The 22,970-nt window shown below is 44.6% G+C and overlaps 1 protein-coding gene across 1 annotated transcript in view; it reads right to left on the minus strand.

The window, feature by feature from the left end:
* Nucleotides 1-22,970, minus strand: part of Igf1r (insulin like growth factor 1 receptor) — a 279,154-nt gene that overhangs the window by 62,661 nt on the left and 193,523 nt on the right. The window contains exons 3-5 of the mRNA XM_057755916.1: nt 9,217-9,529; nt 4,301-4,449; nt 1,059-1,203 (exon numbers count right to left, since the gene is read on the minus strand). Of these exons, the coding sequence (XP_057611899.1) occupies nt 1,059-1,203; nt 4,301-4,449; nt 9,217-9,529 (607 nt within the window). The remainder of the gene's footprint in view (nt 1-1,058; nt 1,204-4,300; nt 4,450-9,216; nt 9,530-22,970) is intronic.

Consider the following 22,970-nt stretch of genomic DNA (forward strand, 5'->3'; position numbering starts at 1 on the left):
TTGCACACAACCAATAATGAACTGACAGTGATCAGGAACAGGCCAGGAATGACTAGGACACTCTGGGCTGGGTGCCTGGCACCTGCCTCAGATTTGTGAGGAAGAAGATGCTTTTCTGAAGTTTCTCTTCCCAATGGAAAGACAGTGCGCCTTTCAAGGACAGGGTGAGCTGCTCACTGTCTGGCCATGTCAGGAGACAGAATTTAGGATAGAGCTGGTCTGAGAAAAACTGGAGGCTACAAAGACAGCCTCCAGCTACAACCTGATCCAGACACACAAGCAAGGACAAGCATTCCCAGGATGCTCCCATCACTTTCTTGTTTATTCCTTAATTGATACAGTTATAAAATTTCAAAGCATTAACCTAAGAGCCACACCAGAGTCGTATTACATGTCCAGAGGAGCCAGCAAAGGTGCACATAGGCTGGAGAGAAGCTGTGAACACACGCAGGAAACACCAGCTTCTATTCTCTGCCAAGAAATCCATGGTTGCTTTAAAACCCAGCTTGTAAAGCGTTTTTGTGCAGAAGGCAAAGTTTCTATCAATAATACAAATCCTGCAAGCTAATCAATAAACAGATGCTGTAAACTAACCAACACACAAACTCAGCAAGTTGAAATATCTTTATAACAAAATAAACTGTCCATACTTGGCAAGTCATTATACTTCTCTACTTGAGAAGGAGACGGCCCAGATGGTCAGGTGGTCAAGCGCTTGCAGCACAAGCAGGAGGACTCGAGTTCTGTCCTCAGAATCCACCTAACACACAAGGCATCTCAGCACCTGGGAGGTGGAGCCAGGCGGTCTCTGAGGTTCAATGGCCAGATAGTCTAGTCAAACTGGTGAGCTCCTGGCTCAGTGAGAGACGGTCTCAAAAAGAGGATGAAGAATGACTGAGAAAGACACCCTATGTCTCTTTGAATCCTCACAGGTATGTGCGTGTATGTGCGCACACATGTACATACACACTCATTTACATACACACACACACACCATTAAAATGTAAAAAGAAGAAAAAAGCACACCCACTCATAAAAGGAGAATATAGAAGGTTTACCCTTCCAGCTGCTCCTCTCCTAAGATTAGGCGAAGGTTCTTCAGGAAGGACAAGGAGACCAAAGCGTGGGAATGGCGGATCTTCACGTAGCCGGTCACCACCTCGATGAGCCCCATGAAGTTCTCCAGTTCTGAGGCAATGTTATCTAAAGGAAGAGGGGTCTGTGTCACTGAGAGTTCCTCTGGTCAGGTGGCGTATTATAGTTGGATTCAGACACAGCGGTGTGGAGGAAAACGCAAAGCAGGTCTTGTTTGGGGGATCTGGGTGAGAAAGCTGGCGTAGGACCAACGGTCCCTGTCAAATACACACAGTCTCTACTTTCTACATGCACGCTGGGACGAGGCCTCTGAGGCGGGAAAGCAGATTTCTAGGAGGGTAGATACTGCAGCTGCCAAGCTGATTAACAGAACGTGAAATCAGAAATGCCAGGCTTCTAATTAGCCCCAGCTGACAAACCGAGGGAACGTCTTTTAAATGTGCTCCGTGACAGGCAGCCCTGCTTCAACAGTGCTATGGCAGGACTGGGCAAACCTTTCCCAGTCTCAGTGGGAACAGTCTTCGCTGTACCTGGAGTTCCTAAGATTTGGGGATCTATAGTTAAAGATTCATCCAAGGAGGGAAGAAAACAACTCCAGTATTACAGCAATGATGGCTGCAGGGAACTGTTTCTTTTGTCTTTTTCCAGCACTGAGACAGATTTCTCGTATCCTAGGCTGGCCTTAAACTATGTATCGGAAGATAACCTTGAATTCCTGACCACCTTGTCTCCCCTACTTGGGCGCCACCTATACCTGGCCTGCAAGTAGTTTTTTTTTTTTAAATAATTTCTGCATCTCTAAGTTTTCTACTCTGCTCACAATTACTTCTGTAACCAGAAAATAGGCGGCGAAGTTACTATTACAACAGGACCCAGAAACAGTGAATTTTCTTTTATCTTGCTTACCCACCTTTCACACAGTAAATAAGAAACATAAACTTCAGTTCAGTTCATGACAAAAATCTAAGATGATAATAAATTAGGCCAGGTCCACTGAATGAGATTTTACTGTATGTGATTTGTGAAGGTTGATTTAGTGAAAGATTCTACTTTGGTTTGATACAAATAAAAGAGTAGAGGACAAAGCCTCACCCTCAATGGCAAGGGATGTTCAACCTGGAAAGAGTGACTGCAGCTAATTCTGTGTGCTTTGTTCCCTCACAATTGACCTAGGACCTCAGCATGAGCAAGGTAAGCACTCTGGTTATCGTGGGAACTCCACTATGTAGACCAGGTTGACCTCGAACTCCCAGAGATCCACTTGCTTCTGCCTCCTTAGTGCTGGGATTAAAGGTGTGCACCACCACTGCCCACCTAGCAGGTAATACTTCTTCATGGACTGAACTTACCAATCACATTTATCACCCAGAACAGGACAGGAGGATATAAAACAATAGGGTTCATGCATTTTAAAAGTCATATCCCAGGGATGAATAAATTAAAAAAAATCAGTAAATCTAGTATGAGCAAGCAGAACACAACATGGTTAGTGCTATCCTAAGGGTCATAGTTCTTGTGTGGCAAACACGGTCCTTTCCAAGGTGGACACGTAGGGGGCGGATAATAAAAACTAAGGGCTTGTGAAACAAACGATTATCTGTATCTTACCTCTGCACTCAGAATAGAATTTACTCTTTTAACAAATACTTAGGAAAAGGACATCCACAAAATTAATTAATAAATAAACCACCTTCCTTTCAAGCAGTAAAAAACTTTCTCTTAAAGATTTACCAGTACAGATTAAGACAATAAAAATTCTTCTGCCCATAGTTTTCTACCTTTGAAACTCTCAGTAGCTCAACCCAGTGGCCCCAGTGTCAGAGAACTGAAGGTGGTATATCTGGGGCCTTTCTCTGCCCGTCAAAGACTAGACAGGAGAAGCTGGGTAGTGGAGGTGTACATCTTTAATCCCAGCACTCGGGAAGCAGAGGCAGGCGGATCTCTGTGAGTTCTAGACCAGCCTGATCTACAGAGCGAGTTCCAGGATAGCCAGGGCTGCGCAGAGAAACCCTGTCTCGAAAAACCAATCCCCTCACCACCATCACGAAAAAGGACAGAGGGGAGAAGACTGCAGGGTTGTGCTGCCACTGACAGGAAATACTGTCCATGAATGCAATTCTGAAGCAGTGTACGATGAACAAAGTATTGCAAGTGAAAGGGAGGCGGCAGGGCTTGGACTGAAGCTTGAGCGGCGGGTGGCACATTGTTGTGGAAAATTATTTTAAGGTGTGTTTTGTTTAGGCCACATCTGATTATCTCTGTGAAGTTGTGATTTTTTTTTTTTTTTTTTTTTTTTTTGCCTGTCTGAAACACCCAATGGTCTAATAAAGAGCTGAACAGCCAATAGCGAGGCAAGAGAAAGGATAGATGGGGCTGGCAGGCAGAGAGGATAAATAGGAGGAAAAATCTGGGAAGAGACTTAGGAGCAAGACAGAACAAGAAGAGGAGGACATTAGGGGCCAGTTACACAGCAAGCCATGGAGAAGTAAAGAAAGGTATAAAGGAAAAGGCCCCGAGGGAAAAGGCAATTGGGATAATGTAAGTTAAGATAATGCTGGCAAGAAACAAGCCAAGCTAAGGCCGTGTTTTCATAACTAAGAATAAGCCTCCATGTGTGATTTATTTGGAAGCGGGTGGTGGGCCCCCCCCCCAAAGAATCAAAAAAGTAGAAGAGTAAAGAGTCAAAGAGTAAATCTCACTGCACACACAATAGCATATCTTTCTAAGTCTCAGAAGTAAGCCAGGAGACCCACCATTCTTTAAGACTTCTTAAAAACTCAGATTGGTAAATTCTTCCCTTCGCTCAGTCTCAATAGACGCAAGCAGGCCAAACTCTCTGGGCTCACTGATGTGTGGACTCCGTGGCAGCTCGAGCAGGCTGACTCACGGGTCTGATCCATCCGTGTCTGCTGAGGTTTGTGTGTGTGTCAGGATAGGCCTCTCCTGCGTAAGATGTGGCTAACAGAAAGATGAGGGCTGATCCTCTCTACAGGAATAAACTCAGGGCTAAGGGCTCAAACACAGGCTGCCTTTCAATCTGGGCTTTATCTTTCAGGGAAATTCACGGGAGAGACGTCACACAAGAGGCTTACTTACATCCCACGCTGTTTTCCTAAGCCTGTATTTTTGTTGTGACGAAGGGATAGAGTAACAATGCAGTAAACCAAGGAATTCAGCCACTGGTCTGGTGGGGTGGAATACTTACTGCCTCGCCGGATGTTGATAAGCAAGTTGCCCTTCAAGATGGTGCAACCTTGGAGCATCTGAGCCGACGTCACTGAATCGATGGTTTTTGTTTTTTCTTCATCGCCACAGACTTTGGGGCAGGGGCCTTCACAGGGGATACAGTACATGCTGTGGAAGACAGAGTAGACCAAAACTACACAATTGAGCTTATCTTCCCTACATAAAAAGACAGAAAAGAAGGCTTTTTGTTTGTTACTACAACAGCATTTCATGAGGGAACCATTCTGAAGCATCCAAGTGATCACACAGAATCTCCTCCACAGGCCTAACCATTCAAGCTGCAATCACAAGAAGGGAACACATACCAAGGAGGAGGAGGAACGCATGTTGCTTGTTTTTAGACAAAATACATGATCCATGCAAGAAGCATGTGGGTATCATAGGCTTGTGACTGGGGAGCCAGCTGGTCCATGTGGGAGAGACAGACTCACAGAAAGGCATGCTGGGGCTCTGGAAAAATGCAGCTGCTATCTGATGAGACCCTGGCCTGCACACCAGGGGAGGGTGGGAAAACTGGCACAGGCAGGGAAGAGATAGCAGTGTCTGATTCCCAACATCAGGGTGCATAAAGCCCAGGGAGGGATTCCAACAGGCACGAGGCACAGTGCGGGCCCATTCTTTTCTTGCTAAGGCACAAGTGAGATTATACTTGACAGTGCTCTGCAGAAACTTGTAAATTGATCCAAATGTTGTTTTGCTGCACATACAATAAAAGCCAGGAACTTCCTCTGCTCTGTAATGAGGTCCTGGTCCAAATGCTACCCTGAGTGCCACACACCACCAGGAGCCAGAAGGAGTGGTGTGCTCCCCGCTTACAGATCAACATTTAGGAAACAGCAAAGAAAATGCTAAGCCTAGGGCTACACTTTCTGAGATCTTAGCTGTATGCAGAATCAGGGCTGCGAAGCTGGGTCGATTTCTGAATGAAACAAATGATACAAACTGGGGGTGTGTGGCATAAAGTTACATTCAAATTATTGTTCTTAAATAAGCCTATAAAAACTTCATGAAGAGAAAGAAAATCAGTGTAAAATTATAGCTGCTTTTACTAAAGTCCTTCATCGTCTCTCAAAATACTACACAGTTTGGTTTTGTTTAAAAGCTTACAGGTGACCAACAGTCCTCTGGTATCTTCCTATTTCTGGTTACTGGAGTGTGGTTGAGGTTTGCAGGAGGTCCTTTGGTAACTGGACTGAGCTAGTCAAAGTGGGAGACAGTTGGTTTTCCATAATACCACAAGCAACATCTTGTGGTGTCTGAATATTAACGGCCCCCTTGGACCCATGTATTTGAACACTCAGCCCCTAGTTGGTAGAACTGTTGGGGAAGGATGGGGAGGTGTGGCCTTGTGGGAGGAGGTGTGTCACTGGGGAGGGGTGGGCTTTGAAGGTTCCAAAGCCTCACGCTGAACTCTCATGAGAGTGCCCCCTCCCACTCCATATCCTGGGTTCTAGCCTTTGAAACCTTAAGCCAATTAAACATATATGCTTATAAGTTGCCTTGGTCATGGTGTTTTATCACAGCAATAGAAGGGAAACTAAGATGGTTCACACTTCTAGCCTGGGGAGGGGCTTTCTTCTGAACTTTCTTTGTGTTGTGCTTTTTCTAATTTAACCACACACCAATATAGCTCCCCCTAAAAAACACACTGAAATAACTACAGCTTCACACACAGAGTTGTAAAGACAGTACAGAGTACCCATGTACCCCTTCTCCAACTTCCAGAACTGTTGTTACATCTTACACAATGACAACACAGTAATTAAAATCAAGAATCCAACCATTAGTCGGGGTTCTGTGTATTTTTCCATCTGTCTAGATAGGTTTTCAAAATCCCCACAGCAATCAAGATCCAGAACTACTCCGACACTACAAAGTCCGCCCTTCTGTTACCCATTTATAGCTAACCTCTGCCTAACCCAGACCTCACTGTCCCTAACTCCTAGGAATCACTAGACTGTTCCCCACCTTTAATTGGGGATCATTACAAATACAGTTATAAAGTACATGATTTCTGAGATTGGTGTACTTCACACTGCCTAATATCCTTGAGCCTCAATCTTTTCATTGCTGAGTAATATTCCATGGACAGATGTAACACAGCACGCTTTACTGCCTTTTATAGGGCATCTGAGTTGTCCTCACTTCCTGGTACTATAACTAAAGAAGTCATGCACAACCATATGCAGTAAACGTTAAGGGTCAACATGACTGGGCTGTAAGGTAATGCCATGCTTGTTCCTCCTCCATTTTTTATTCAAACAGAAAAATCTGAACCACACCCCCTTTGTTAAAATGTCTAGGTATCATTTAGCACTTACAAATGTTTTATAAGGACATGTTCTGATTACATATTTACAATGTAAGTTTCCTAAACTTCACTCTGTTAGCGACAAAGTATAAACAATATTTTAAAAACACTTTCAGGTGAGTGCTACACAGGCTTCAAAGGCTGAGACATGGACAGCTATTGTTTCTTGGTGGCGTTTTACTTTACAATGGAAAAGACTGTGAGAACGGACAGGGAGCAATGGCCCAGTGCTTTAAGACCGCACTGCAGGGAAGGAGAACCAACTCCTGGGAATACCTAGCGCGCTACTGTGTGTTGCAGCACAGCTGAATGCCTTTGAGTAGAGAGAAGAAATAAAATGGCAGGTCAAAGATGATACCACAGTGAGCTCACCGACCAGCTAGCTATCCTTGGCTATTCTCAGTCCCCCAAGGAAGGCAGATTGTGGCTGAGCCAAACACTGGTCTCTGGCTCAAGATGCGGACTAGTACATCAGTTTTATATCCTAACACTGTGATTGTTTGGATCTAGAGTGCCCTCAAAGGCCTATCCTGTGACAGTTTAATCATCAGCTTGATGAAGGAAGGGCCTACTTTTTTCTGTCAGTCCTTGATACATGCCCACAAGCAATGGAACCAACCAACAGCAGCATCATCACCTTTTTCCTCCTTATCTCCAAGACAGGGTTTCTCTGTATAGCCCAGGCTGGCCTTGAACTCACAGAAATCCACCTGCCTCTGCTTCCTGAGTACTGCGATTAAAGGCATGTGCCACCATGGCCCTGCTCAATCTCTCTCTCTCTTTTTTTAATCAACTGAGTACCTCAAGCATTTCGTCACAGTAACAGAAAGCTGACTAACAGAGACTGCTGACACATGAGTAAAATATGGCAGATTTATTGTTGGTAGACCATTTTATACAATTCTGTGTCATTGTAGTCCCTGGATTACTTATTTTAAATAGTTAATCCTTTCCTTTTTACTGTTACAATATTAGAGTTCTAATTGAACAGGTAGAAATTTGCTTTACTTCTTAGCATTATGAAAGAAAATGCAATCTTTGATTTATTATATATAAAATATATTATATATTATAGAGACATTTCCAAATACTACAACAGAAATGGAATCCTCTTACTGAAGATGTGATGGATTATCTTTTATAAAAAGTGATTAGCAAAACCATACATTTTGCACTTGCAGAATTGTTAGCCACGCTGGGAACTGGACTGCAGGCCTTCTATGTGCCAGGGACTGGATTCTAGGCCTCCCTTAAAAGCTAAGGTCTGGGTCTAAAATCTTCCCCCCACAGGATGGGGTTTGGGATCTAGGATTTCCCACAGGCTGGTTTGAGGGTCTCCCACGGCCAAGCATGAGCTGCATTCAGAGCCTTCTAGCTCTATTTTGAGGAAGCCAGAAGTGTATCTGTGTGTACAGCATAGGAGGCAGGGCAAAAATGACCACCTTCCCCCAAGCCCTGTGTTCTGTGCAGGATGGGAATAGCAACTCCAGACTTCTGATTGCCCTTTGTCTCCAGAGTTGTAACATCCTGTTTTCAAGAACAGTAGCCCCCAGCAAGTTTTTGACCAGAGCACTTGTTCAGTAGGAACATCTCTGTTACCTCAGTGAAGCCTCAGCATCCAGGACGGAAAGAGAGCGGTCACCAAAGAGGCAGAGCTTAGAAGAAGGAGGTCTGGCAGAAAACATGCATGACCTGACTGCTAGTTTATGTCTAGAGATCAGGCTTCTACGGAGGAGTGCGAGACCTGTCCCTGGGCTGCACAAGTGCCGGTGAGGACTTGTCTCCCTCCTTCTCACAGTGTCAAAGCTTTCACTGGGCAAGCCGGGGAGGAGAGTCTGTAGTTAACATCTGCCACCTCTCAGACTTCAGCTCTGCAGGTGCACAGGGAGCAAGGCTATCCGGACACCTGGCTACCAGGCTAATTAAGTCTGTCTGTCTGTCTATCTATCTATCTATCTATCTATCTATCTATCTATCTATCTATCTATCTATCTGTCATCTATCTATCATCAATCTATCAATCTATCTATCATCTACCAATCAATCTATCATCTATCTATCTATCTATCTATCTATCTATCTATCTATCTACCTACCTACCTACCTACCTACCTACCTACCTACCTACCTACCTTATGGACACCTTGCCAGCAGGCTAATGGCTAATTCTATTTATTTATTTGTTTGTTTGTTTGTTTGTTTATGTTTTCCGAGACAAGGTTTCTCTGTGTATCTTTTGAGCCTGTCCTGGAACTAGCTATTGTAGACCAGGCTACCCTTGAACTCACAGAGATCCGTTTGCCTCTGCCTCCCGCATACACACTGCCCGGCTAATTCTTTCTCTCTAGTGCTAGCAAGGCACACACACAAAAAAAACAAAAACAAAAACAAAAACAAAGTCAGTCAACAAAACACAAAAACAGACCAGCCAGGCCAGAATTCTCACTAAAATAAGCTCAGCTAGTGCCCTCCGGGAGCCCCATCAGATGAACCTCTGGGTGGTTCCGACCCTCATGGACTATGCAGCAGAGTACTCCCGGGTCTGGGGAACAAGAGTCACTGACCTCTGGGTGCTGTTGCGGATGAAGCCTGAGGGACACTCTTGCATGCACTCGCCGTCATGGATGACAAAGCCATCGGAGTCGCTGCTCTCGGCGTTGGGGATGTTGGCGCAGAAATCGCGGTCCACACAGCGCCAGCCCTCGAACCTGTAGGTGCCAGGCGGGCAGGCAGGCACACACACGCCTTTGTAGTAGTAGTGCCGGCAGGCCACGCAGCTGGTGTTGTCGTTGGGCGTGTGGCAGCTGCCCAGGCACTCTGGGTGGCAACATTCATTGTTCTCGGTGCAGGCTCGCTTTCCGCACACGCTTGGGCACACTGTGGGAACAGGGGAGAGGGCGGTGAGAAGGACGACACAGCCACGCCGGGTCATCTGCTGCCACCACCAGCACTAAATGGTGTCCCAGGGGCAGGCTAGGAAAGCCACACTTTCTCTGAAATCTGTACAGATAATGCCATCTGTAAATCCCACACTGGGAAAGGACAGCACAACCCAAGTCATTTCTCTCTCATGAACCGATTTGTTAAGGGATGAGCCATTAACTTCTAACAACCCTGACCTTCCCTTTCCTCATCTGTAAAATGGGATGACTACACCCATTAAAAGGGAGCCCATGGCACAGGCGAACAGAGAGAAGTAGAGACCACACGGGTAACCAGCACTACACAAGGCACTATGGTCTCCAGACCTCTTTTTGTATGAGGAATCACTCTAAGACCCCCGTGAATGCTTGAATCACATACAAAACACTGTCTAGTACATATTCCAATCCCCTCCCCCGCAGTGATTTAGAGAGGAGGCATAACAAGTATGCAGGAGCCCCTAATGCTGAAATAGACACTGCCTACCATAGCAATGATCTTGAAGACAGTAAAATGGATTTCACTTTTCAGCCTACCAAGTTTTTAGTTTCACACACTATTATTGATTCTTTCACTCAAAGACATAAAAAAATGACATTGTTGAAGATGATATAGCTTGATTATTTAATTAAATATACATATTGCACAGGTTACATCAAGGTTTGAGGTCTAAGCGAACACTGAAGTTGATTTCAGTTTATAATCCATCAGCGACAGAAGTGAATCAATCCATTCTGCCTTTATTTATCCACCGAGTATTGACTGGATATGCACTCCACCTGTGTGCCAGGCAACTGTATACCCTGGTCAGTGGCAGTCCCTGAGTTCAAGGAACGGACAGCAAGGCAGGGAAGCAGGGAGGAGTAGAGGCACATGGTGTTCCTAATGCGTTGAGTGTCAGAGGTGGTAACACAGGCACTGAAAAGCAGAAGGATGATGGGACGGAGCATCAAGACCACACTCCTCAGAGGGTCTCCATGTAAACACGGGCTGGGATGCTGTTGGGAATAGAATGGGGTCGGCTCAGGGAAGCACCACAGCCAACTGACTGGTGGATAGTAGGCAGTCGCTTAAGGTTTTCACCCTAGAAAGTAGTCAGGCTGGGCTGGAGAGATGGCTCAGAGGTTAAGAACACTGATTATTCTTCCAGAGGTCCTGAGTTCAATTCCCAGCAACCACATGGTGGCTCACAACCATCTGTAAAGAAATCTGGTGCCCTCTTCTGGCCTGCAGGCACACATGCAGACAGAACACTGTAAACAAAGTAAAAAAAAAAAAAAAAAACCAAAAATAAACCCAAACAAACAAAAAAAGGAAGTTGTAAGGCTGTAGAGTGTTGGCATGACGACCACAGTGGGCAGACATTAGAATGACCAGAGGAAAGGAATCTGCTGCCGATTATACCATCCCTCTATGGCACACAGGGTAACACATCCACAAAGTTCAGTCTAACTAGCTATAGCCTCCCTGGTAGAATCATCCTACCATCCGCCACCACCGTGCTCTGTGATGTGAGAGGAAGGGAAAACAGATTAGGAATCCCACCACTATCATCAGAGATTATTAACAGGACTAAATGTCAACTCATGAACCTCTTATTTAGTTACATAGGAACGGAAATGACACATCACAACAGAGAGTAAGGTCAAATGGCTTTGTAGTATAAAAGCCTCTACATATAAAAACAGAGGAATAACCTTGTTCACTGTCTCGAATCTGTTTTCCTCAAATGTAAATGGTACATTTTCCCAGGATGAGAAAGAAACAGAAATTCTTGACAAGAGACCCGTTAATGCAAGAATGTGTTAAGGGGCTGGAGAGATGGCTCAGAGGTTAAGAGCACTGGCTGCTCTTCCAGAGGTTCTGAGTTCAATTCCCAGCAACCACATGGTGGCTCACAACCATCTGTAATGAGATCTGGTGCCCTCTTCTGACATGCAGACAGAACACTGTATACAAAATAAATAAATCTAAGAAAGAAAGAAAGAAAGAAAGAAAGAAAGAAAGAAAGAAAGAAAGAAAGAAAGAAAGAAAGAAAGAAAGAAAGAAAGAGAACGTGTTGAGTCCTGTTCCATGCCTGTGATGGGAACTTTGCCACAGTCAAGGAGAGTAAAGTTAAAACACTGTCCTTACAGATGAAACTAATTTTTTTTTAAGCAGATGCCAGATCAATGGACTCCTTACCACTGAGTGAGGCCGACTGAGAGCAAATGCACATCTAATATGCTGTGTGGGGGGGGCTAGAAAAGGGGTACGCAGAGGAGGAGGAGGAGATGGAGGAGAGCTGACTTTTTGCTAGAGGACAGACTCCAGAAATCTGTGGTGGCTACCGGGAAGAAAGTGGTGGTTCCTCTCTCTAGCAAACAGGATCCAGGAGGCAGCAAGAGAACACAGGGGCGTTCGGGATTAGAGAGCCCTGGAGCCAGCCTCAGAAGCCTGCTGTAAATTTTGTCTCATCTCGATGTATATAAATATTATTAGTGTTCAGGACTATTAAGGGATTTCTTGAAAAGCCCAGGGCAGTGCGTCTCGCCAGCAGATGGATGGCTGCTCTACGTGAGTGCCAAACTTAAAATTTAGTGCAGTAACCAAATTTCCAATTACAGCACTGGAGGGGACCTCTTCCCCAGCTCCTGAGGAGGAGCTCATGGGCATGGTTAAAAGGGCAGCTCGACCTTAAACAGAGGAAAAGGAAGCTGCTGTACACCAATGCACACAGGGAAGCAAATTCATTTTGCTCATGAGACCATTCTATTCTTTGGAATTCATTTGTACAGGGATAACAATAAAAACAAAAACTTATTGAAACAGCCTCCAAAAGCCACAACACGTCCTGTGTCAATGACCAGACTGACACGTTCAGGGTCAGTGTGCATATTTTAAAACTTCTCTTCATATTTCTTTAGGAGAGAAAAATGGAGTCTTGCACATCAGCCTTTGACTCTCTTCCTCCCCAGAATCCTTGCATTTACTAAATTCTAATTTCTTTTTAACCTGTTTGCTTGTGTCAGTAAATTCTTTACTGACTGTAAGCCCTAAGAAACTGTATCTTCAAAGTATAGATGCTAATGTTCTTTGCCAGAAGATGGGAGTCTCAACTTTTCATAAGGAAAGAGGGGTCCCTTGGCCACACAAGTTTTTACTGTGTAATTTATTTTAACTCAAATAACTGCTGAGGGACAGAACTGGCCTGAGGAAGTTAAAGCTTCTGAGTCGAACACGGAAAGAAGAAGGTAACAGGAACTGCCTAACAGGAGGGAAGCATTATATAAAAAAGGTGGGAAAGGCTGGTGATCAAGTAGAGCCTGGGAGTGGGCAGCAGTCAACAGGTGCTGTGGTCGGAGCCCACAAGGAGTAGGCTCGAGCATCCAAAAGGCAACTATGCAGTTGTAGTTCAGACTCTAGTTTGGGGTTAAAACGCTACTTTTGTATCAGCCTGTAAATCCCTGTGGGAAAGAATCCACATATTCATTGGAACCCTGTTCCTAGGACTTCCACTGAGTTCTCCAGGCTCAAAACTGTGCCCAGAAGACCTGTCTGCAGGCTGTAGCACAGGACCTGGCTGTCGAGTTCCAAAGAAGCCTTTCTTACTTCTTTACTACAACCAAACAGTCTATGGAAGAGAGTGCGGATAAGCCTTGAATGGATTAGCGGCTGACCTTGGAGGCATCCTGCTCAGTAGCTAAAAATGTAGACTCTTCCGTCATCTGTCCTCTCCCCTTCCCTTTCCTCTTCTCCCATAGATTTAGTTGGGAGTCATGAGGATGGGACATCATTAGGACAGTAGTGGCTTTATCATAAGGATAAGGAGGCAAGCTTAGTACGCAATGCCTTGGCCATGCCACCATGCAGCAGGAAGGTCCTCAGTAGAGGCTGACGCCATGTTCTTGAACTTCTCAGTCTCCAGAACTACGAAAAATAAATGTATTTTCTTTATAAATTACCTACCATCAGGCATGTCAAGTAAGACAAGTATCCATCAAAAGAGGAACGAAGCACTGGTGACCAAAGTTTCTCAGGCTCTGACAGCCACTGAACTGTATCTAGCAAGGTCTGCAGGCTCAGTGGAAAGGCTTAAATCATAAAGCAAAACTAAATAGTGCTATTACACACAGAGGGGAGGGAGCAAGGGAAGGAGACACAAGAAACAGAGAATAAGGACGAGGAGCAATGAGAACGCTTTCTTCAAAAGGAAGACAAGAGCTTAACATGCTTATGGTCCTTGCAGTGTCTAAAGGAGAATCCCGCCATCTCACTGCTTAGAAAGCACCCACAGACTTTCAAAAAATGCTGAAGCAAGTGTCTGCCTGGAGGATTGTAGACACTATCCAGCCAGTTACACAGCAAAAGAACATTCACGTGGCAACCAGTGTATCAAAAGTTCATGCAGAAAATCACACTGGCAACAGTATTCTCTGTCTAATGCCAAAAACCAAACCAAACGAAACACCTCCTTTTCTGGAGGGACTGAAAACAGATCCAAAGGAGATGTCATTTTAAGTCAGAATCCAAAATACTTCCGTTTCTATTTGAACTGAAAGGCTGTAACAGGATCAAGGCCTTCCAGAGAAAAAGCGCACTTGCACAGAACACCCCCGGTGCATCGCAAGCTGGTTACAGGACCACATGCTTTTCTGATCCGTTTTCATGCTAGCCATGAGAGCTCTCCGTATTGACTTTCAAAGGGTTCGCCACCCAGTTTGGGGCTGGCTTGCTTCATACCATGAAGACCCCTAGACACAGCAACTAGTCTGGGGAGTTTCTTGACTCTTGAGGTATATGTAGAGGGGGTAACAAGTCACACATTGTTTCTCCCTACTACTCCTTTCTGGCTTTGTTCTCTGCTTTCCCCAACCTTCAAAGTTTTGCTTTCTAGGCAGCAAGTCACAGAAAGCCAGAGTCACAAGGAAGTTTACAGGTAGGTCCCCATCTTAACTCCAGATACCTCTACCAAGCCCTAGCCAGAGCTTTCAAGCAACACTAAAGAAGCCCACTGCTTTCCAAGCAGTGCCCCTCAGTGATTAGACAGCACCTATCTTGAACTGGTTCCCCCACACAAAGAGTCCTTCTTGTAGAGCATATTCCCCAGGGGCTTAATAAAGGTCTGGCACATGGGGGTGCATGCTGCTGTCTTGACCGTACGTGCAACCCCATTCTAACAGCACAGAAGCAGTTTCAACAGTGTAGAATATGCTGAGACCGAAGGACCAACTCTGGTCTTCCATGCCCAAGGCAACTTAATCAGACTCAGGTCTGAAAAGCAAGGGCACATCCATACTCAGTGGCCTCATTCTAAGCTTCTAATCACTGAAAATTCCCAGGTCATCCTTTCCATAATAGCTAATTGAGTCTCTCTTACATAAATCCAATTTATACCACAGAGGCAAAATACAAGTCTGTTTATTAATACAGAGTTAACTTTCAGTGTTACTTCCAATATGCCCGATGATACTTTAGGCATGTTATTTATATACATTATTTAATCCTCCTGACAATCACACAGGGTAGAAATCATTCACTTGTAGATGACCAAATTGGAGACAACTGAGACAACTGAGAGATTAAATACCTCACGCAAGGGCATCAGGCTGCTGGGCTTCAGGCTGGACATCACATCCAGAGTCCCGAGGCAATGATGGCAGCCTTCCCATATGTCCCCCACGGTGGTGTGGTGGCATCTCTATGCATCTCTGCTGTTCTAGGGGATGCTTTTCATGCTACTTTTCTTTTTAAGCACACATCCATCAGGAAGAAATAAGCCACAAGTCCTATCACCATTTCCTATTCTCTGAGGTACATCTCTCAGTCTGAAGGACAAAACTAAGGAAACACATAGCTGGAAAAGGGGCCAGCACCCAAATGATAATAAAGAGATAATATATACCAACTCATCAATTTCTCTGTTTATTGAGTTGCAGCCAATGGGAGTCTCGAGGGCATTTTTCCATGACAAATTTAAAAGGCTGAAATTTTTTTTTCTTTAAAAGACAGGGATTCTCTGTGTAGCCCTTGCTATTCTGGAACTTGCTTGATAGACCAGGCTGGCCTCAAACTCAGGGATCTTCCTGCCTCTATTTCCAGAGTACTGGGATTAAAGGTGTGTGCCACCATGCCTACACACAAGGCTGAATCTTGTTGGTATTTGCAAGGGTCATTGCCAAGTTGCACCTGAAGCAGAGGTTTCTCTACTGGAAGATGCACAATGAACATGGCTTATCTGATATGAAATGACTGTGTTAGCAAGGAACCAGACCAGTAAGACCCAAAAAGGGTAGAGGGTCCCTCAGAGTCAGTTCTATCCAATTAAGTCTACTTAATAGTGGTGCTTTATCAGGCTCAGACTTTCAAATGCTCACATGGCCTCTTTTCAAGGGCCTTGCTCAGTCACAGCTCATGCCATACTCAAGAACTACTTACCAAGCTTTCAAACCCATTCACAACACAGAAGCATTCTCTTAGTCCATTCACGCAGTTCAGTAAGACTGAAACTTTATGGAAGAAAAGAAAATTTTAGTCAGGGCCAGTGATTTAGCACAGGAGTCAAGGCACTGGCTGCCATTCTGGTGCCTGTCTGATCCCTGGAGGTCGCATGGTGGACGGGGAAGAGTCAACGGCCACAAATAGTTCTCCGACTTCCACACACACGTTGTGGCAAGTGTGCATCTCCCCCACCAAAATTTCTAAAGTGGGGGAACACTTCAGTGTGTCTCCCCTTGGGCGAGCACAGTTGGAACGCTCCGAGAAAATAACCAAGCATCATCTCGCAGTCCAGGACAGAAGGTAAGCCACAAAGTTCAGCTGCGGAAGCATCTGTGAACATTTCATTAATGAGCAAAAGAAACAATCGCCTACTGACAATGCCCACGGGATCACCAAAGCCTCAGGAACCAAGCGGTGCTAGGCAGAGTATTGAGAAAATAGGAAAACAAATACTGCAAAGGGGGTAACAAAGAAGCCAGAAGGAGGAAAGTTATAAATAGTGTCGCAAACCAGAAAGCTGGGCAGGAAGAGTGAAGACAGAGGCACTGCCGACCCAAAGATGGAGAGCAGGAAATTTCAATGAATAACAAAGGCCAAGAAAGCAGAAAAGGCTCAGCGGCTTTTCTGCTCACTGTGCGCTACGAAAATGCCTTTTACTTCCTGCACATTTTTAATCTCTGCTCTCTATTGATATATAATTCGCATATTTTACAATTCAAAGGAGAAAAATCTAGTGGTTTGAAGTGCCTTCATTGAGTTGTGCAAATACTACCACAATCAATGTTAGAATATTTTCATTGTTCCCAAGAAACCATAACCACCATCCTAACCTCTCTCTAGTGCTGGGCAATGCCCAACCTTACTCTTGTCTTCAGTGATTTGCCTGCCAGAAGCATTTTACATAATGGAATCAAATAGGTCCTGTGACTTCCTCCTTCCATTTCACACAATGCTTTCAAGGCTCACCCTTGGTGTGGCATCTATGAGCACTTCCTTCCTTCGGCTGTAATTCATGCATTTGGGCTTTCATGATTCACACTGTGGGAAAGTGAGGCTTCCTATTAATATGTGGTGATAACATTGCAGGTACTCTGATTAGAAATGCTAAAAACATTGACAAGTTTTAAAAGGGCAAACAAGTCAAAGGCAAGGATGGTGGACCACACTGGGGTTCAGAAAAGACCACTGCCCGAGAAGGGTCTATCTGCACCCCCAGAATCTTCGGGTTTACTCAAAGGAAGGGCCTGTTAACTCTAGCCACATTGTGTCATTCTTTTATGGACAGAACTGTCACAGTGGTTTCATCTGTGGAGGAAAGGATCACCCGCGGTGTGGCGTCCTTCTCTTCTCTACTCCCCATGCTACCTGTACCACTGACAGACAATCAAATGCATAAACACGTGCGTTTGGTTCCTGTAGAAATTCCTGACAAACGGACACTGAAACTGCACCCCAGAAGGTATGCAGAGATGGCAGAGAGGGAAGGAAAGGGGAAACGGCCAACAGTAAAAAAGAAGGCTTTGGTGGGGGGAACCTGAACCATATGCTCCTTTATCAGCATTATGTCTTCACAGCTGCTGCAGAGTCCTTTCAGATCATCTAAAATATTATTCTCCACCCATTTCAAACCCTACATATAGATTTCAAAAGCACAGGCAAGAAATGAAACCCGAGGAGGGCTGGCACTGGGATGAGGACAGGAGGGACCCCCAAGCTGATGAGCCTTGGTCAACAGAGCAGGGCTGCTTCATGTCTGGAGTCTCTCTCTCACAAAGCTCACAGCACACACACAGTTTTTATGTCTTGAAAGAGGAAGAAAAACAAGAAGTCTCAGCAGAGTGCCGACTCTCCTGCAGTCCCGAGCAGCAGGCTTGAGCACATAAAGACGCGGATCACTTATGACTGCCTGTCACACATGCTTAAATGGACAAGATGGAAAAATATACCCTTCACACACTTAAAAATTACTCTAAGTTATTTTAAATTTGGAACTGTTTGTATATTCCTTATAAGTTTATAAAACTCACACTGTCTCTCCATGACTAACTACAGTGGAATTGAAGAGAGTATTCTATATTTATAACTCGTCTGCTTGTTCGTGCTTACAGCCCCATTTCCAGTCCCTGTTACTGTACACAGAGTTATGTGAAGTATTGTGGGCTCCTAAATGCTGCTCACTTCCTAACAAGGCAGGCCTGTGTCCCATAGGGACAACCTGGGGGTTGTTATAATCAAGTGAAGTCTGGGCTCATAGGGGAGGCCTCAAGCATTGTTGCTTAGGCTACACCTCTTAAATCGAGCGGTTGAGTCTATTTCTGGGCAATTACACACCTACCTGTGATGCTCCAGAGATCTGAATCAATGGTGTGAATTCAGCACTACACACACTCCAGAAACTCAGTGCCTTCGGGCTGTGAGTGAGCCTATGTCGCCTCTTCATCTTGATTTTAGTGGAATTACTTGTTCAAAAGGTACAGTGTTTTAATAGCCCGAGCAAAAAGCCCCTCTACACACATAAATGCTTATGTCAAGATAATGAACGGTGCCACTCGTAGGGAAACTACTACTTAGAACAGAGCACACAAGCCTTGTGATGAATTCTGTTGTGAAAAGCAAGACCATTTGCTGAGAGACTAATGAATGTGTAAGATAACCGTGCTCACAGACTACCCATGGAATTCAGAGGCTAACGTGTACATGGACACGTATCACCTACTCACGCTGCTCCCATAAACACTGACATCAGTTGCTCTAAGGCGGCCTAGCCCCAGCTTGGCAAAAACCATTCCCAGAATCTTCTCTGGAACCGTGTTTCTGCTGTCATATCTCATTTCATACTGCCCCAAGAGAAGCACGTCTCCATTAACAACAAGGAAAAACAAGTCCACAGTCTACTTTTCTTCCTTGTGAGCCATCAGAAGGAAAACAGGCGCCTCACCTCAGTTCTGCGACTAATTATGAAGCTGGTTTATTTGTATTGCAGCTTTTTTCTTTTCCTGTTTATACCACTTAATGCCCCCCAGATTCATCCCTTTCTGAAATCTTAACTATTTCACTATATACAAGTATGCAGCTTAAATTCTATTGCAACGACCTCTACCATAATCCCATATATGAAATAAATTACCACCGCAAATGAGAATACCTCAGAAATGTTAAGTGTCTTAGGTAATTCCGTCGCTGTGTGAACATAGTGAAGTTTACATAAACTAAGATGACTTTGACGTCATTAGCCACAATCTTAACAGAACTGAACTTCCAGGATGCACAGCTGCATTTTAATGGGTTGCAGCTCTTAAACTTTAAATACAGCACAGACAGCAACAGCTACGGACAGGTAACCTTCAGACGGCTCCTTTACGGCCTCTGATTGCCACTCCTGTGGTCCTGCTACGCCCCTTCTTCATGGAAGGCTTTGGGACTGCTAACCATTTATGGTTCTCAACCTTCCTAACGCTGTGACCCTTTAACACAGTCCCTCATGTATCCGATATATGACCACCAAGGGGTCATGACCCACAGAATGAGAACCGCCGTTTTAGCGTATGTGTTACAGTAAATCACCACCATTGGCTTTTCTGTTTAATCACCATATTGGGCTCCATCCTGCAGTGAAAGTATTTCTTTTACTAGGCTGGGAGTATGACTTAGGTAGGATGCTTGCCTAACATGCTCAAGGCCCTGGGTTCAACTCCCTACCAAATACTTGTACTACCATGCATGTAGCAATGATTAAAAAAAATTTAGGTAGACCTTTAAATCATCCAGGATGACAGAACACAAATGTTTTTGATAATTATACATCCTGGTCAACATAAGACTCAAGAGAACCAGGGTTTTGGAAAACCTGTAAAATACTACCACCTGTAAAAATACATGGAACGTATAAACTTATTTTATCTGATAGTCCAAAAGTGCCTAGGGAAAAGTGTGACCGTTGAAATAGCATGTTTGGAGTATCTTTGCAAAAAATAACTTTAAACGTGCACACACCCATACACATGCGCTACCTGGCATGATGGTGCATAGCTTTAATGTCAGTATGCACAAGGCAGAGGCAGGTGGATTTCTGTGAGTTCAAGGCCAGTCTGGTCTACAAAGCAAGTTTCAGGACAAGGCTGTTACACAAAGAAACCCTGTCTTGAAAAACCACACACACACACACATGCACGCAAGCACGCACGCAAAACAACACTTGTTATTTCCAGACTTCCGCTGGTTTTTATTTTTCCAGAGTTTTGCGACAGAGGAGGCAATAGAGGCAATGCATTTGCTTGAGGGAAAAAGGTATCAACTCTGCTGGAATGCATTAGAAGTGCGGATGTTCCATACTGCCAATAGGAATCCAATTATTATTCTGGAAATGATAATTTTCTCAGTTTCAACCAGGGTTTTGTTTTTGTTTTTAAATGGAACTCTACACGATGGAAAAATTCACTGAAGGAATCTAAAGTTCAAGATGCTCTCTTTAAAAAAGAAAAATTAATAGTTGAGGACTTTTCTGTTATTTTGCTGCTGTTTTTGTTAAGTTGGGTCCAGACTGGGAGCCAACACAGGCACAGTGGGTGGAATGCCAGCTGACAGAGCTATTCAGGTGTAAATGCCAACAGAGATAGGCTCCTTCTGCCTTTTCCAATTAATTAGGGACCGTATGTCTGTAAATTTTTATTTGGTCTCTGAACTATTATCTCCTGATCTCAGCTATCTGGCTCCCTCTAGAGTGTTGTCCAAATTACCAAGAGTATTATATTGCTCAAACCCACCCAACATTATCCTTGCCATGTAAGACCTAGAGACTGAAACGAAGTATAACAAGACCCTTCTGAAGACTGGGGGAAACTCCAGGTATCCTTTTAGACACAGGTATGCAGTCTGTACAGTCCTGCAAAGTTACCTGACCCCACTGGGCTGGGGGCAGGGCAGGTCACACCCTGGGAGGTATGGGTGACTTTGTGCTTCCTTCCTGTTTGAACCTTTACCCTAGCTCCCCTCCTCACACCCTTTCATCACCTTCCAGACATATTCTAGAATATCCTCTTGGCTGTTTTTCATGGTTCACAGAAACTGTCGTGCGGAGCTAAAGAAAATTAACAGGTATAATGGCGATCTCTAAAAAACCGAAACCCAGTATGCAGGCAGTGCCAGTTCACCAAGCACACATGAGGCTGGAACTTGAAAGGGCATTCAAGAATCATTCTTCCATTTCATCCTTGTGTGAAAATAGAAACGTTCATAAATGGAAATGGGCCAAATTGTAGTCAGGCTCCATCAAAATAATCCCACAAAAGTTTGGCAATGACAAGGATATGGGAGGTTTAATTGCTACATGAAGGGATTGAAGTACAGAAACTCCTAAGATATGTGATCATATTTTATAAATCAACTTAAATGTAAGTGTGTGCGCGTGCACATGTTGTATATGTGCAGGAGGGTATGTGCATATGTCTGCCCGTGGAGGGAAGAGGGTGATGCTGGATGTCTTTATCACACATATATTCTTAAAAAAAAAAAAAAAAGGTTTTGCAAATTCCGGACTCAACCTGAAAATAAGGATCTGAAAAGGCTAGATTTATCTCTTTCCTTCAGAAGAATAAGCCGTGCAGTAACTTCCTTGAAACCCATGTCAAAAGAGCCACTGCTGCGTTTCCCCAGACCCCAGAGCAGCCTCATCTTGCCGCAGGAGGCCTGGTGGTTAGGTAGGGTGCAGAAGTCACAGCCTGTAAAGGTCTGCACCATTCTCCAGGTTGTGTTTGGGTCTGACTCACAGAGCAAGTGCTAGAAGTAAAAAAAGGATGAAAAGGATCCAGGAAGCTGGAGAACAGAACCACCTTTGCAAACACGAGAGGGACCCAGGTAAAGGCTGAAGAATTCTCTCTCATTACAGTGGGAGCCGTACATGCACTTTCCACTAAGAAGAGCTTTCTAAAAAGGAAGAGGCTTTGGTGGTCTCCCTTCTCAAGGCCTAGGTTCCTTCCCTCAGCGAGAGGAGAAATGGCCACCTGAAGTCTGGGCTGTATTACTTTAATCTGTTTCATTAAGGAAACAAATGCCCAGGAGCCATTGGCTTCTGGAACAAAGAAGACTCAGGAGGCAGTGGACACCTTCACTTGGCAGAAGAAGAAAGTGAGGCTCAGGCATTCCATGCTCTGAAAGACAGAGCACACACTCACTCACTGGAGCGGGGCAATGCTCAAGCTTCCAACCATTGAACGGAGGCACTGAGATACCAGAAAAGCGGCATTTCTCACCTCTGAAACCGCAAGCCCTTTGAACACACAACCTACACATCTTTAAAAACGCTGGAATTTTGAAATAGATTTACGTCTATTTTCTAATTCTGAAATTTTTAAAACACCTTCTCCGTCAAACTCAGATCAAACAGATGAGTTTCCCCATGCAGTTTCCTCGGTGCCTGTCCACCAACAACACCTGGACATTCTCCTGCACTGTATCTTCCTAAATTAAATTCTCAGCCCACACTGGCCACTGGCCCGGTGCCACTCAGGGGCACAAATGATACATCACGAACCTGTTACTTCCGTCCTCCTGCTCTCTCTACATTGCATGTCCATAATCTTCCCCTCCACCCACTCCCCAATCCTTTGAAATGTCTAAACCCCAGCAGAGGAAGCACTGTGGGGCTCTTAATAAGCTCAGTCATGCTCAAAATATCCGTTTTACCCACAGGGTATTGTAAGCAGCAATTCCGACCAGAGCACATCTAGGCATGAGATAATCTGCCTCTAAAACCCAACGTTCAGAATTCCTAAAAGCACCATTCTTACTCAGTTCCATTCAAGTTCCTGGGAACTTGCAACATTTTTGGGGTGGGAAGGACATCCCCTTGGATAGATCCACCTTCCACCTACACTGCGGTAGCCAATAGATGGTTAAGAAACTTTCCTTCCTGTTGCTG

Source organism: Chionomys nivalis, chromosome 23 (assembly GCF_950005125.1).
Source record: "Chionomys nivalis chromosome 23, mChiNiv1.1, whole genome shotgun sequence".
NCBI classification, from domain to species: domain Eukaryota; kingdom Metazoa; phylum Chordata; class Mammalia; order Rodentia; family Cricetidae; genus Chionomys; species Chionomys nivalis.